This window comes from Neolamprologus brichardi, chromosome 17 (genome assembly GCF_056152115.1).
Source record: "Neolamprologus brichardi isolate AB-2024 chromosome 17, ASM5615211v1, whole genome shotgun sequence".
Lineage (NCBI taxonomy): Eukaryota > Metazoa > Chordata > Actinopteri > Cichliformes > Cichlidae > Neolamprologus > Neolamprologus brichardi.
Genome location: NC_142120.1, coordinates 25,479,920 through 25,496,522, shown reverse-complemented (window position 1 = coordinate 25,496,522; position 16,603 = coordinate 25,479,920). Strand labels below are relative to the sequence as shown.

The following is a 16,603-nucleotide window of genomic DNA, read 5'->3' as shown; positions in this document are numbered from 1 at the left end:
TCCCCTCAGTTCACCCTCTGTGTGAAACAAGTTGTTTTAGCTTCCTTCTCACTCTCTTTAAGTCAAATTTATTCTGACTGGCTGCCACCCATAAAGAAAAAGTTTGAATAGGGGGTGGGCAGAGGTTCTGTGCTAATATTAAGGATGTCGTCTCCCTATAAATACAGATCATAAACAACAACAACAGCTATAAAAACAGATCAAAGAGTAGAAAGAAACTGATGCACTGCCACAATATAGACTGAAAGTTTTATTCTGAAAATAGTTCACACAGGCATTATCCTTGCCTACATTAGGCTATGCAGGAGAAATAATTACCTGGAAGGATCCGAGCCCAAGCTCAAATACCAGACGTTCCCTCTTGCTGACATTCTCAGGAGAGAAGGCGAACACAGTGTAGTGGATCCCGAACAGAGGAATCAGCAGCAGAGTGGAGCGTGCCAACCTCCTGTAAAGCAAACGCATGAAACACACTCATCATCAACACCATCATAATGAGAGAGCTGTTCTACCAATGTGTCAGTCCTCATACACAGAAGACTAAATTTATAGTAGGGCATATATGCATGAGGATAAAAATGCCATTTCAAGGTTTCAAGGTTTTAAATTCAGTCAGTAACATATCTGTAACTTATATATCTATAACTAAACACTTTCCCCCACAATCAGATCAGCGTGAGCTCTGAAAAAGCTGGCAAATCAGAACTTTAACTTGGAGAATAAATAATAGGGTTCCAGGAATCATGGAGCTTACCCCAAGCTCCCACAGTGCAAAGGCATGCATGTTACATTGACTGCTGATTCTAAGTTGACTGTAGGCATGAATGTGAGTGTGAATGGTGATAGCCCTGTGATAGACTGTCCAAAGCTCCAGTGCCCCCAAAATGTATGGATGGACAGCTGGACTACATAGTCATCCATATGTATTCAGATCCATCCACAAATGGGTCTGTGACACTGGTGTTACTATTGTACATAGTGAGGTGACTAAATGTAGTCAAGTAAAAAGTGAAATATGTTCTACAAAAATGGAAAGACAAAGTTAAAGTTTTAAGATGCAGAAATACTGAATTTGTCTCCAAGTACTTCAAATTCTAATGTGCAGCATCCTGAACAATCACTGTCAAACTTGGTGAGTTTAGTACATTTCATATTCAGTATTTAGTATTCAGTAGTGTCAATGTAAGTGTAGCTATACAAACATGGTTATGAGTTATATTAATTTGTCTATTTTGAATGTGCAGTACATCAAAAGGCTACATCATATAAACTTGATCTGATATACGACAGTAAAACACCTCAATTTTTTAAAAGTAAATGCTAATAATAATGTGCTACTAATGTGTTTTCATTAACAGTGAAGCAAACTGCATGACAAATCCAAAACTTATAAATAGAGAGAAATGCTCTCCTTATTGGGTAAAAAGTACTTGTTGTTAATTAATTACACAATGAATCACTTGTTATGTTTTAGCACTGATCACAAAATGGTATAAAATTATGTTAAATACACAAATAAGATATTAAACACATTCAAAAAAAATTCATTTGTCTGATCTAATAAGAAACTTTATGTTAATGTCAAGTACTTACAGGTAAATACTGGATTCATTTCCACCAATATCTGGAGATTGTAACTTCTGAACCAGGATGATGATGATGCCAATGAACAGCACAAAGTTGACCTGTAAAATAAACCAGTTGTATAAAAGTAATACAAATATACTTGACAAAAGAAAGACTGCGTTTTTGCATCCTAGCTTCTCACCATAATTGAAGCCAGCACGGGTCCTTTTATCACCCACCAGATGGCAGCATGGTCATTCATGTCCCAGCAGCTAAGAGTGCAGATGATAAAATGAAATGTTCAGCACATATGCAACAAAAACATGAGACTCTACTTACAGTGTTATTCATAACTCACCCTATATCATCAAAGTGCAGCCTCAGCACTGCCCAGATGGTCACACACACCGTTGGGGTCCCTGAAACCCACATCACCAAGTAAGCAACATGACATTTGGAAATATGAATACAACGACAGCATGGCATGTAAGACATCTCACCCCAGCCTATTATGATGTACCAATAGAAGTATCTTTTCTCAGGGAAGAAGGTCTCCACTAGTAACGTGAAGAGATACAGACCCTCGATGAAGAGCCAGAAGTAGTTAGAAAGAACACAGTAGTGGAAGAATATCATCACCGCTCGACACTCCAGCTTCAAGAGAAGACAGATAAAAGCAACGTGCAAGAGAGTGTCAGCAAAGGTGCCACAAACCATCACCAGCATGAGTACAGCCTGCTTTACTGGCACATGTGCAGCTTGCTTTACTCACAGTGTGTATGAAGCAGTGCTCGCTGTCCTCTTTTGCATACAGCACGCCGTCTTTGATGAAGACAGAAATAGCTCTTAAGATGAATGACACAAAGAGGTTCATGTGGATGAAGTTCCTGGTACAGTGCAGCTTCCTGTGTGAAGGAATAAATGTGAACACTCTGGATACAAATGTATTACTTTGTAACTAATATTTTCTTTTCCCTGATAAACACACACAAGTGCTGTTCTGCAAAACACTGACTCACTGTTAACACATAGACAGGATACCAGTGTTAGAAGCATAAGTACTACTACTTCTGTCACATTAATTAGTGTCCATAGCCACTTGAGGCTGGCTCCAAAAGCATGTCAGTCTCCAGAGACTTCCATAGCAAAATGTCCAAAAGGTAATACCAGTAATATGACCTATTTGGGTTTTTCTAAATCTGAAGTTAGGGGCGTGGCCATTTTGACTGTGAACCACTGAACTGGACCTCTCTGCTGTATTTGGAAACATTTTAATGGCATTATCTGATAATTAATATGGACTGCTAAGCAGACTACTCAAATAGTTTGTGCTTCAGTGTTGGTGAGTGAAATTTCAGTGTTTATTGTAGTGTGATAATAAAGGCCTATTGGCAGGTATCTGCGTGTTTAACCTGTGGAGTTTATGGATGCTGTATCTTTTATATACAGTCAAGTCTGTCAGATCCTCACACTAACAATTTGTACCAACTTCATAAACTGAGCATCCACAGGCTGACTCATAAATGGCACAGAAAGATTCCATTACAAAGACGAGGTCCTTAGTACTCTTTACTTCACCTGTCAGTGGTTTTGATCTTGTAGCAGATGCATTTCATCTGGTTTAAAGTCAGTCTTATCACCTATAAGACGTACAGTATTTCTCACCTGAACCTGCACAGGATGACCATGGCGGTGGTTAGAGAGACCAGAGAGGTGCTGTAGCCCACAGTGTACAGAGCTTTCACTGACACGTAATACATGTCCTACAATGGTGATAGAGACACAGAGCGTTTCATGTAGAAAATGTCAAATACAACTGTGCATTAGACACAGTTGCAGATGCTGAGGTGCTGTTTAACTCACAGGGTGGGTGCTGTTTCCTTCCTCGTACAGGCAGGCATCAAGATAGTGGGGAAAAGGCTCCGACCAACCAAACTGAGTGCAATTGCGGCTAACCTTTCCCAATTCTGCAGACACAGAGCCCTTTACTTACTTACAGTAAACACGCCAAACACACCAATGTAATTCTACAGCAGTAGAGCTGTCTGAAATATAAAGATAAATGTATAGAAACAGACCGTAGTCTTCTTCACTCATAAACTGAGAGAAGAGTTCAGGACAGTTGACCTCAACCACCTCCCCGAGCCTGGCAGGCTGCCAACATGTCAGATTGTCCCAAAACCACGGGCAGTCTGGGGACACAACGGGGAGAAAAGCTCAGTGCTCAAGTCCAAAAAGCCATATGTTCATTTCATATCACTGCTACTATATCAAATTACATTTTGACCAGGGACTTTTTCTTTGTTTCCATCTAACTGGTCTTTGGACTAAATAAATCAATTATCAGACTACTACATGATGATAGTAGTAAAAAAATTGTCTTTGCTGTTGCATCTTTTTCTACGGCACTTTTATACAGGGATCGGTTTGCATCAGAAATCAAGGAGCAAGTCTCATAGATTTGAAACCTTTTAATTTGCTATTCTGTTTGAGTGTATTTACATGTCACTCTAAATTAGACACACTTTTAAAGGATAACTGGAAAACAACTGGATATTTTAGCTTTAAATATAACTAATATTTTGTGTGCAGTTACATTGGTGAGGTATGCCCTAATTTGATGACGTGGTGTGTTTTATGTCAAACATTCCAACGAAAAACACTAAAAATAGCAATTAGCTGTGTTGATAAGCTACCAAATAATTTGTCCCTGGTCAAAAACATATTTTTTTTCTTCTGTGTCATAAAATATGATAGTGACAAGCCATCTTTTGGATTTATTGTGGGATTGTGCTGCCATTTTGTCCAGCATGGGGCTTTCAAATATATATACTGTTCCATGATTTGTCCCATTGCAATTAGGGAAGTTCTACAAAAAGAGACTTATTTCAATTAAACTCTCGATTTAAACCCCGCAAAATGTGCTTTTTAAAAGAGGTATTCACAAACTAATGAAGCTCAGTGAGTAAATGTTAAGTACATTGGTCATTGGTCCCCATGTGTTCTACTGCCCCCTCAAAGTGAACAGTGAGCAGTGAACCAACATAAAGAACGGTTCTTTAAACAGAGCAACTGCACAACAACACCCTGGCTTGAATTATAATCAATCAGTGCAGAACTCAGCCATTCAACTTCTGCTCCAGATGCTCCCCTTTTTTTCACTGCAAATCATTTAGCGTTGCAGTTTGAATGTCTAAAGCTCACTTAAAACAGACCTTGAGTTAGAAATGGAGAGATGCCTGCAGAAAGCATGTAAAGTGGTACATCAGGTTTAAATTCTGTTTTTAGGACATTGTTGTTAGTGGTAGTTGTGACTGCTTTTTGCAAATAGTACAATGGGCTCTGTATTCCGTGCTTATATTATCATTAAAGTTTTAATATTAGCACTGGTCTGAAGTTCTGTAGTACTGGTTACATATTTGGTTTTGTCTTTTGAAGCCACTTTCATGATGACAACGGCTTCTAGCTCATCTCAGTTCAGTGCAGTTGCCATTTCTGTGTGTGTTTCAATTGCCCGAGTCATTTTCTTCTGTGCTGCCCCTCCCTTAGGCCAGTTCTGCCAGCGGTTTCTTCTTCATGGGTGTAACACGTTCCAAAGTAATCTGTTGTTTTAATCAGAGAAATACTTGAAATACTGAATTATTTCTATGATTTCTAATGCCATCTAGTGCTATCACATGCAGCTAATGAAATGAAACATCATCAGGGTAGTGTATGAAGGTTTGAAAAAATTTATATGGACTAAGTCTACCTAAAGACCAGTTGAATTAACATTTGCTAGAAGGCAGTAGGTTAATAGTCCAGGAATGTCAAAAACATCTTCCTGCCCTAGCTTTAACAATATATTCTGCAGACTAGTATACAGACAGCACAGACCATTAGGAAATGGGGGGGTGAATCAGGATCTAACAATGTAGTCTAAGCACTGCTTTAATCAGTGAGCTTTCCTGTCAGAGATTATTAAACCTGCAGTTGTAAAAAATTGGTGCACATATACGTTAATGATATGGTTATATATGTGTGTCTGATAAACCTAATCTTTGTATTTGACAGTGAATTTGTCCCAAAAAGTGAACATGTTTCTTTTCTCAAATTCAAATACTGCTGAAATGTTTGTAATATGCCAAGAAACCATGATATTACAATTTAAAATCTATACACGCAAACACCGAAAACAACTGCTAGACTCCCACAACCCATATGGAAAAGATATATATAAATCTTATAAAGTTTGTATCTGTCTTGTGTGAAACTTGTATGAAAAGCATACAAGAGTGAAAACGGATATAAGATCCCTTGACAAATTATATAAATGAAACTTGTATGTTTTGGATACTTACTAAAGCAATATATGAAAGTAATGAGAAAGTGGCCACTTTCATGAGTAAATCATATAAGTTTTTACTATTTCTTTTCCATATGGGAATGGTTGCACAATAGTTAAAAAGTATTTAAGTAGCTAATGTTAGTTTACTCTGTAAGATTATCTGAACTCTAGCACCACAAAAAAGTTTTTAACAACACATAACAAATGTTTTTATTAAAGGTCTGTGGAGACAAAATAAAAGGCCAGGCTGGATATATATGACAAAGGGTTGTTGAATACGGAACAGTTCACCGTTAGTTTCTGACAGTGAGAGTTAAGTCAGAAACTAAGGTCACGAAGGAGAACTGGCACAAGTTGCCCATCATTTTAATATTCCCTTCATTCATCATCTAATCAGCCAGAGAGACAGCTGTCACTCACTGATCAACTTTCATTTTCAGAATCATCATCACAAGACACTAACAACTAAAGAACGTGCCCCTCCCTTGCTCCAAAAACACAGTCTTCCTGTGGCCTCATTAGTTATCTGATGCTTCAAATTAAGCACAGAGGCTATGAACTGTGAGGTTCTTTTTAAAAAAAAAAAACATTTTCCAAGGATCAGGTGAGTCATCTACAGTTTGTGGAGTTATCACCAGCTCATTAGCACGAAGAATCCAAAGATGCTTCTGTTTTAATCTCTGCATAGCTAAAAATACAAATTTATCATGAAGGCAACAAAGACTCACCAAATTCTTGATTGTTGGAATCCAAGGCCATCATTTCCATGCATTTCTCCTGCTCCATCTTGATCACACAGTTAGAGGGGACCTGTTGGCTTGAAATCTAGAAGACACACAGGGACACACACACATACAGACAGTGTGTGTGTGAGTCAGAGGGAGAGAGAGAGTGAGAGAGTCAAGCAGCTAAAGAGCACATAGAAAAGATTCAAAGGTAAAGTGCTTGGTTCATTAGCCACTCATGTGCTTCAATCTACTGTGGGAGCGGTCTAAGTCCTGGGATCTGTCTGAAAACCCAACCAATTAAACTAATCATTTCAGAGCTGCTGGCTCTCTCTCCATTCTAACTGACCCACAGGATGACATTATTCTAATGAAAACAAGTCAGGAAAGATGAGCCTTTTTCACACCACACATTGCCAAGCTTTAGTCCCATCTGTTCTGAACCACAGACATGAAGTTTATAATTGTGCTCTCCAGACATCCAGACACGGATGACTGCATGGCTACGACTGCAGACATGGAGGTTATGACCAGGGGCACATCATTTACAGCCCCTATGGTGAGGATCAAGGTGGGTGTCTGATATGTCTGGTATGATACATGTCTCTGTGCTGGCGTCAGTCCAGGAGACTCCACGTGTTAGCTTCAAGAGGAATATTAATCTGCCGAATAACACGGATAAGCTTCAAACATCTGGCATACACTGAGTGCGGTTTGTTAATAAATATTTATTATTTGATGTAATGATTTAACGTAAATATTATTTTAAAAAATGCTGTAGCTTAATTTACCAGGTAGTATAATTGGTTTGAAATAATTTTCAGCTTCATTTATCTTAAACCTTTCCTTTATACAGCTTGTCCATTGTTTGATTGCATCCTTTTCGGGCCATCATGTCTATAAAGCAAAGCTGAAGCTGGTGTTCTTTAATCAGAAGGAACAAACTGTCACCTGTTAGTAGGAAGACTCTGAAAACAAACTGTAAGCCTATTAAAAATACAATTCTTTGATCTGACTTTGACTGAAAATGAAGATGGGGATTTCTCAGATATATACACAGGTGTACATGGATGTAATAATTAGAGCTAACTTGCATTTGAATGTTCGCTGGTCACTGGTTTGCAAGTATTCAGACATCAGGACAGAGGCAAGTAAACACTGTTTAAGCTTTCAAATGGTAAATGATGACTTGAAAGAAGAGTGTTGGTGATTTGCAGTATGTGAATATTAATGAAACCAAGTTAAATAAGGAGAGATCACTTGGAAGAACCCAACATGATTTATTGAGATAGAGATAGATAGAAATCAATGTATTTGGCAATTAGACTCCGATGACCCATCATGGCAGTATGGAATCCCAGCAGTGATAGGATTTAGGACAATACTCTGTGGAGTCTAGAGATTGGTGGTGAAGATGAAGACTGAGGCTTGGATGGAGCTCTGACTGAGGTGTCTGTGAGGTGGAGATGGGAAGGAGGTGAGTTGCACGAATGACAGCCTGAAAGGGAGAATGACAGAGAGCACAAATTTAAACCATGTAAAGTGGAGGCTGACAGGCTCGAAGAAGGCCTGCAAGAAGATGACTGGACTAGAGTAATGACGTCAGTATTGAGACTGACAGTGTGGGAAAGCAGTAGACATGTACACAGAAAAGCAGGGAAAGAAGGCAGATGAGTGATTAAAGATCTTCCTCATTGAACTTAAGCATATGCTTCATTTTTGATGATGTAAGTACTAATAGTGCACTGCATGTACACCCACAAAATTTGTAATAATGAGATGATGTACAATGGACTAATGAGCCAATAAATATAATTATCCCAGTAATTTGGATAATCAGGCTTTGTGATTTATGGATTCGGTCAAAAATCATTTACTATATAGATAGATTTGCAAACTAAAGTACATTTCAAGTAAAGGAAATTGAAACCACTTGGTTAAAATGTCAAGAACATCCACTCATGTGTTTCAATTAGTGTCTGATTAAACCTCTACTCAGATTAAAGTTGCTGAAAATTACATCCATTAATCAAAAGAAGAGATCTATTCTAGTAAAACAAGTGGAAACACTTGTATTGGGCATTTTGGCTACAGATACATTTCGGCTGTTGCTAAATATAGCAAACCTTTGTGTATTGATAAATCACACAATTGGATAACAATTGTTGATTCTCTGTGTTTTAGATTTAGCATCTAACTAAAATATGATGTTTTTATTTTCATTCATGTAGACATTAAACTGACTGCATTGGCTTGCAGTAGGGACGTGATTGAAATGTGGGCTGGGAATTTTATTAAACTCTAAGGTGTAGAAAAATATCCACCTTGCCGAGTTCCACATTCTGCTTTTAACTGTTTTAGATTTTAGACTTTGGGACTGCTCTCTAAGTGCATATGAGTCTAAGTCATAGGAAGCAGAGGTATTACAATGATAAGTGGCTTGAGAGGCAAAGAAATACAGTGTATTCGGCTTCCTCTGTTTATGTCTCTGCTCTGTAACCTCCTGTGGTTATATCATATCTGTCTGCCCTTGGTCACACTGCATCAGATCAGCATCAAATATTAGTATGTTGCTTGTCTGACTACACTTGATCATGGGTTTTTATTCTTATTTCAGTGTATTGTTACGTGAATCTTACAACAGCTCAGAATGAAGTTGAACTAGTTTACAGGTTTTTCCCATCAAAAAACTAAATAATTGGGGGAAAAAAGGGATCGATAGGGATTTGTTTTAAATCCCTATTTTACAGATTACTTTTTTATTTTATTTTAAATTAACCAAAGAGATTTTTATTCTTTATTAAATAATTATTAAATATTATTTATTTATTAAATACACCTAAATACCTCACATTTTCTCAGTTTGGATATTTTTCATACGTTTTCTGTGTGCTATTGTGAATAAAATATGGGTTTATAAGTTTTGCAAATTCATGTTATTCAGTTTTTATTTTCACTTTACACGGAATTGCAACTTTTTGGGAATTGGAGTTGTAATCCAGGGAGTGTCTCCATTCTTTTACGAGCTCCAGCAGAAAAACACGTTGACAAGGAGAGATTTCTTTGAAGCTCAGACACTTTCTAAAGACTCATCTTAATAATTATGAAACAAGAGCTAGCTTATAATTTAAACCTGTGTTTGAGAGACTGCATTTTGAAAAGACATGCAATATTATTAATGATGTTAATAATGATAATAATTTATTAATGATGCATTAAGAACAGAGACAAGTAAATATGAATTGTCTCAGAAAGGATTGTGAATGAATTGGGAGTTGGGAATGGATTTGTATTGTGTTAATGCTTGGCGCTGTCTGTATTCTTCTCTGGCGGAAAAAGGACATGTCAACCTTTAGATCCTGTATTTGTATTCCATATGTCCTTAGTGCCAGATAAAGGGTTTTGAACAGACTTGGCAACCATTGCTCTGTCTTCTGTTATACAGAACAAGACGCTAAATAAATTTCCTCGTCTTTGGTTAGCGCTGGTTTGTGTGGGTATATGCAGCATCGTTCACTGACTGACTTGTACAACTGAAGCACTATATTCAATCTAAAAGTTTTCACGTGCATTGTACATGTTTCTTAATAAAATATTTGAAACAGACTGATATTAAACTGAGCTTAGCAGTAGCTATCATTACAAACATACACATCTAGTAAAACAATCAAGTCATAAGACAGCGTTTACTGAAGCTTGCAAATGCATGATTTAGAATTAAAGGAAAGGGGACCATAAATAAAGTTGGTATATCTGGCAAGAAAGTTATTACAGTTATGATAGTTTTAACAGACAAATTGAAATATATATTATTTAAAAGTATATATATGTTAGCAAAACAACATTGGCCTTTACATTATTATATAATTCTAACAGTACCAATAATATAACACTGGTTTATGTTTACAAAGTTGCAAAGTTTAGTTTGAAACAACTTCAAATAACTTTAAACACATACTTGATAATTTTGTAACAATTGTAAATTATTTTGGATATCCACACAAGGTAGTAGCTTTATCATGATACAGGATACAAGGCCTGTCTGTGTTTTGTCCCATCTTCCTCCCATCACCACCAAGTAGTTCTGGCAGATGACTGGCCCTCCATGACCGTGGTCCTGTTAAAAGTGTGTTTTTCCTTCCCACTGTTGCCAAGTGCTCACATATACCCAGTGCTGGGAAGGTTACTTTAAAAATGTATTCCACTACAGATTACAGAATACATGCCCCAAAATGTATTTTGTAACATGTTCTCAATGAGTTTAACGTATTCTGAATACTTTGGATTACTTAATACATTATCATGCTTTTTACAACTACATGAATGTACTATTGCTGTGTGATTTATTGCTTTTACAGAAGGTTATTCGTCATAGCAATGCCAACTAGATTTTTAAATCTTAATATAAAATGAGTAACAGGGTGGACATTAGATAAGGCTGCACTTTTTTCAGTGATCTCGTATAGAAAACTATTCCGCTCGTATATAAAACAGATCCACGGCTCCGAACCGTAAAGGCGTAAAACCGTAAAGGGACCTCTGGCTAATACGTCGGGTTCTGTGTCGGGCTTGTAGCCAAAAACTAGCTTTACTTCGTTGTCTGGGTCAACTTTGCTAGTGAGAGACAGAGAGAGGCAATGAAAGGCTCCAACAGAACTTATTGTTTCGGAGGAAAACAGGAACACAGTGTACAGTTGAGTCTTAATAGCTTACTTACAACTGGGCTCGTCAGGCACTCTTTTTGGCTGCAGTGGTTATTATTATATTTACATGCTTCCATCTCCCGTTTCTGCTTGGTGACAGCTCGTACTTTTTCACTTTCCTTTTTCTCCCTCCCTCACTCACAGACACATAACAGGTATGGCAGTCCATTCTCCCTGCAGCACAGACTACTAGCACGACTAAAGACTGTAAGCTCTCCATTTATTTCCCTTCCTTCAAACACCTTTGAATTCAAACATGCGGGTATGAGTGATTACATACATAGTGACAATTTGTAAATATTAACTACTCTGTTCTGTGTCCCTTGCCTTCCACTACTCTTTATCCCCCCCCCCCCCCTCCATTTCATCCTTAATTGTTACTTTCTGCTCAAAGAAAAAAGCTATTCTGTCAGTTTCTCTGTCACCTCAGCCCAGGTGATGATACATCTGCTGTAACTACCGCAGAAGACAGGAGAGGCCATTCTTTCCTCACACAGTTAACAGGCTGGAATAATGCTGAACAATCCATGAATAAATGATGAGGATGCATCTTTATCCATTATTCCTGTCACATGCTGATCAATGAATTATTGATGCAGATACTCCATATGGTTATTCTAAGTAAATTAGTGTACAAGTGTGTGAAAATCAATCTAATATGCAAACACTGCTGAAGTGAATCTCCACCTGTTGCAAACAGAATGTTTCAGAAGCACTTTGACATGAGCAGTTAGCCTTGCTGCACACGTTTTCATAAACCCATTTATAAGACATGAGTAAAGAAATAACACTTACCGAGGGCATAAGGAAGAGTAGGGTGAGGGTCAGTGAACTGATCTTTGCACCAGACATTTTTTTTACTTCTTTCCTCTACAAAAAAAGCTCCTTTTGCAGCACTAAACGTGATGGGATGTCACCTCACCTTGGGATCTGAAAATCACAAGTGTGGAAAAGTATGAAACAGCATGTCTACATTACATCTCATTAGTAGTTATAGACAGACACTTAGCATAGTTTTATATGATTGCTTTCAATAGAACATTGCTTCGATGAGTGGTAGAAAGACCTTTCTAAAACCTCTGAATAAAACTGAGATCTGCTAACTGTAAAGACCACACCCTAAGACATCATTTTCACCGACATGAAAAAAGCCACTGACCTCATGCCTCGAGGCACTGTCCACTGGTATAGAGAATTAGCATGAGAACAGAAAAAAACTGACAAATGGACCTAATCCATACCAGCAAAATACCCCACACAATGTAACAAACCCACAGGATACCCTCAATGCAGGAGTCAAGGGTTAGGTTTTTACTTTAAAATAAATCCTCGATATTTGGACTTGTTTTAGTGTTAAGGCCCATTATGGCCTGTATTTGTATAGCGCTTTACTAGTCCCTAAGGACCCCAAAGCGCTTTACACAACCAGTCATCCACCCATTCACACACACATTCACACACTGGTGATGGCAAGCTACATTGTAGCCACAGCCACCCTGGGGCGCACTGTCCGGTGTCCGGCGAGGCTGCTGGACACTGGCGCCACCGGGCCCTCTGACCCTCTGACCATTATGTTTTACAACCATTATGTTTTACAAAGGCAGTATTGCATGTGCACAATTCACTCTGAGTCGAGGAACTAAAGTGATTTCACTTCACTGCACATTTCTAATGTGTATGCCAAGAATAAAGGAAATAGAGAGTATATGGCTGTGATTTTTTTTTTTTTTTTTTGTTAAAAGGAAACAAGACAAGTGATAGTAAGGCGTTCCCCATTTCTCTAATTTGTGCCTCCTCATATCCTCTATCCTCTGATGAATTGATCCCTGGATTGAATGGTAATTTGAACTGAAGACGGCTTGTCAGATAATGCATGTATGCAGGATCACAGTGAATCCAGAAAGTATTCACAGTAGTTCACTTGTTCAACATTTTGTCATGTAACCTGAGCCTTGTTTCAAAATGGATTAAATACATTTTTCATCTCAAAGTTTGACACACAAATTGAGATTCTTGCAAATTTAGTAAAACAAAACAAAACAAAAAATTCCCTTCCTGCTCCTGCGGGCGGTTAATCCATCAAGCTCGGGTCCTCTACCAGAGGCCTGGGAGCTTGAGGGTCCTGCGCAGTATCTTAGCTGTTCCTAGGACTGCGCTCTTCTGGACAGAGATCTCCAATGTTGTTCCTGGGATCTGCTGGAGCCACTCGCCTAGCTTGGGAGTCACCGCACCTAGTGCTCCGATTACCACTGGGACCACCGTTACCTTCACCCTCCACATCTCCTCCAGCTCTTCGCTCAGCCCTTGGTATTTCACAAGTTCCTTGTGTTCTTTCTTCCTGATGTTGCTGTCATTTGGAACCGCTAGATCTATCGCTACAGCCGTCTTCGTCTGTTTGTCTACCACCACTATGTCCAGTTGGTTAGCCACCACCATTTTGTCCATCTGTATCTGGAAGTCCCACAGGATCTTAGCTCATCATTCTCCACCACCCTTGGGGGCGTCTCCCATTTTGACCTCGGCACTTACAGGCCATATTCGGCACAGATGTTTCTGTATACTATGCCGGCCACTTGGTTATGGCGTTCCATGTATGCCTTGCCTGCTAGCATCTTGCACCCTGCTGTTATGTGCTGGATTGTCTCAGGGGCATCTTTATACAGCCTGCACCTGGGGTCTTGCCTGGTGAGATAGACCCCAGCCTCAATCGATCTTGTGCTCAAAGCTTGTTCCTGTGCTGCCATGATGAGTGCCTCTGTGCTGTCTTTCAGTCCAGCTTTGTCCAGCTACTGATAGGATTTCTGGATATCAGCCAGTTCCTCTATCTGCCGGTTGTACATACCATGCAGGGGCCTGTCCATCCATGATGGTGCCTCCTCTTCCTCCTCTTTCTTGGGTTTCTGCTGCCTGAGGTATTCACTGAGCACGCAGTCCGTTAGGGCCATCTTCCTGATTTATTCATGGATGTTCACTACCTCATCCTGGACCATGGTGCTGACGCCCACCAGTCCCCGGCCTCCTTCCTTACGCTTAGCATGCAGCCTCAGGGAGCTGGACTTGGGGTGAAACCCTCCATGCATGGTCAGGAGCTTTCTTGTCTTGATGTCAGCAGCTTCTATCTCTTCCTTTGGCCAACCTATTATCCCAGCAGGGTACCTGATAACGGGCAGGGCGTAAGTGTTGATAGCCTGGATCTTGTTCTTGCCATTCAGCTGACTCCTCGGGACTTGCCTGACCCTCTGCAGGTACTTGGTGGTTGCAGCTTTCCTAGCTGCCTCTTCACTGTTCCCATTTGCCTGTGGGATCCCCAGGTACTTGTAACCAATGTTCCCTCTAATTTTTCATGTGTCTGAGCGAAAACACAAACTCCCTGAGCGGTCCCTTGGACCACTGTGAGCAACAGCAGACGTGTGCACTGTGGTCACGCCTGCATCAAATCTATCCAAGTTACATGGTTTATTAAAATAATCAAATTACAGCATTTACATTTATGTTAGACTACTTTTAATTAACTGCTTTAGCCCACTTACAATGAAAATTAAAAAAAAAAAAAAAAAAATCTTGTTCATGACCTGTGTAGTATGTTAACACTATTGAAAAAAAAAAGAACTTGAACTCCAATTTTGAAAACACAACTTTCTTTATTTTTTTTTTTTTCTTTATATAAAGCTCTGACTTGTATTATGAGTCTGAGTCTGTGGTCTGGGAGAGAGTCTGTAACTCTTTGTCTGCAATATACAGTATATAATGACCAATGTTGGGCAATTAATTATATAGTTACTTCTTCAAAAAAGTAAGTGAGTTTTGCAAACAACAAAGTTTTTTGCAGCTATTTACCAAAAAATGCTGCCAAGGCAGTTTTTTAAATAAACATTTCAAAATATTTACAGAACAATCAGCTGTTCTGCATCAAATTTGATGCCACACAAATTATTTGTGCCACTCCAAAAAATAATTTCTGTCCACTATGAGATAAAGGAGAACAGCAGCCTGATACCTGCAGGCCTGACAACAGGAGATGTATCACTCCTGTAACACCTGTAACATTCAGCAGTCGCCTCATTGTTCTGACACACACAACAAAACTATTGACTACACTACACACTAACTACACAAGTTTTGAGCTAAACGTTGCAAATCTCTCACATCTCAAAACACCGTCACTCCTAAAACTCCTCCCTTCATAAACAACTAAATGCCATGTTGCCATATCATTTTTTGATTGGTCCACATGGTACATTTTCCCACCAATAGGAAAGGCTGGGGGAGTTGGGAGGGGGGCTGTTTTTGCTCACAGGCGGAGAGTGCTTTTGAGCGTTTTCCTTATAAAACGCCGTTTTTACCGTTTCTTCCCGCAGTAAATATAAACAACGATAGGAAAAAACAAACATTGCATTTTTTTTTTATCATAACTCCGGTTTTATGTGGCCTATTAAACACTGGTATAAAGTCCACACTCTCTTTATTTAGGCCTCCAACTTTCCCTCATCCAATGCCTGCAACTAGTCCAGAATGCCGCAACATGCCCTTTAAGCGGCACCAGAAGACATGACCATATCACACCCATCCTCGCCAACCTTCATTGGCTCCCCGTCAAATACCGTATGGTTTTTAAAATCCTTTTATACACTTTTAAAATTTTAAATAACCTGGCACCCAGCTACTTAATCGACCTCCTTGACCTATACATCCCCATGAGAGCACTCAGATCCTCTAACCAGGGGCTCTTAATGCAACCAATGTCCCGACGGAAGAGTAGGGGGGATCGTGCTTTTGCCACACCAAAACTCTGGATAAGCTTGCCGATTGATGTCTGTGCGTCGGAATCCATCCAATCCTTTAACCTCTTAAGCCCCAACGCCCCCTGATACGGGGGCAAAAAGCAGGAGATCAGGTAGGCTTGGGGCTTAAGAGGTTAAATCACGTTTAAAGGTAAATCTTGTAACATTACAACATGTTCTGAATTTGTAAAACGTAATGAACACTTATATTTGAGCAGCAGTAGTTGGGAAAGGAATTATTATTGCAGTTGTGCCACATGTCATATTAAACCGGCATTTTAAAATGAGACTGCAAGGCGAGGGTGCTTCACATAGTTCCTGTTGCCTGGACTCCTCCCTACTCGTGTCTCTTGAGAGTAAGATATAAGTCAGAAAGATGAGAACTGAAGATGTGGGAAATGAGAAAGGGGGTATGTTTTTACAGCTTTATTGTTGTTAAGAAAGCCCAAAAGACCCACGACTGTGTCACTGCGTTCTCAGACAAAGCTCTCAGATAAATTC

The 16,603-nt window shown here is 39.2% G+C and overlaps 1 protein-coding gene and 1 pseudogene across 3 annotated transcripts in view; both read right to left on the bottom strand.

The window, feature by feature from the left end:
- adcyap1r1b (ADCYAP receptor type Ib) overlaps window positions 1-16,603 on the bottom strand; it is a 37,081-nt gene that overhangs the window by 10,086 nt on the left and 10,392 nt on the right. For all 3 annotated transcript variants that reach the window (XM_087830335.1, XM_087830334.1, XM_087830336.1), the window contains 11 exons: window positions 12,117-12,251; window positions 6,622-6,718; window positions 3,645-3,758; window positions 3,430-3,533; window positions 3,232-3,329; window positions 2,339-2,471; window positions 2,067-2,220; window positions 1,925-1,985; window positions 1,769-1,838; window positions 1,594-1,685; window positions 319-448 (listed from right to left, as the gene is read on the bottom strand). In XM_087830335.1, the coding sequence (XP_087686461.1) occupies window positions 319-448; window positions 1,594-1,685; window positions 1,769-1,838; window positions 1,925-1,985; window positions 2,067-2,220; window positions 2,339-2,471; window positions 3,232-3,329; window positions 3,430-3,533; window positions 3,645-3,758; window positions 6,622-6,718; window positions 12,117-12,173 (1,110 nt within the window). In that variant the 5' untranslated portion in view covers window positions 12,174-12,251. The remainder of the gene's footprint in view (window positions 1-318; window positions 449-1,593; window positions 1,686-1,768; window positions 1,839-1,924; window positions 1,986-2,066; window positions 2,221-2,338; window positions 2,472-3,231; window positions 3,330-3,429; window positions 3,534-3,644; window positions 3,759-6,621; window positions 6,719-12,116; window positions 12,252-16,603) is intronic.
- LOC148097949 (uncharacterized) lies at window positions 12,441-16,152 on the bottom strand (annotated as a pseudogene).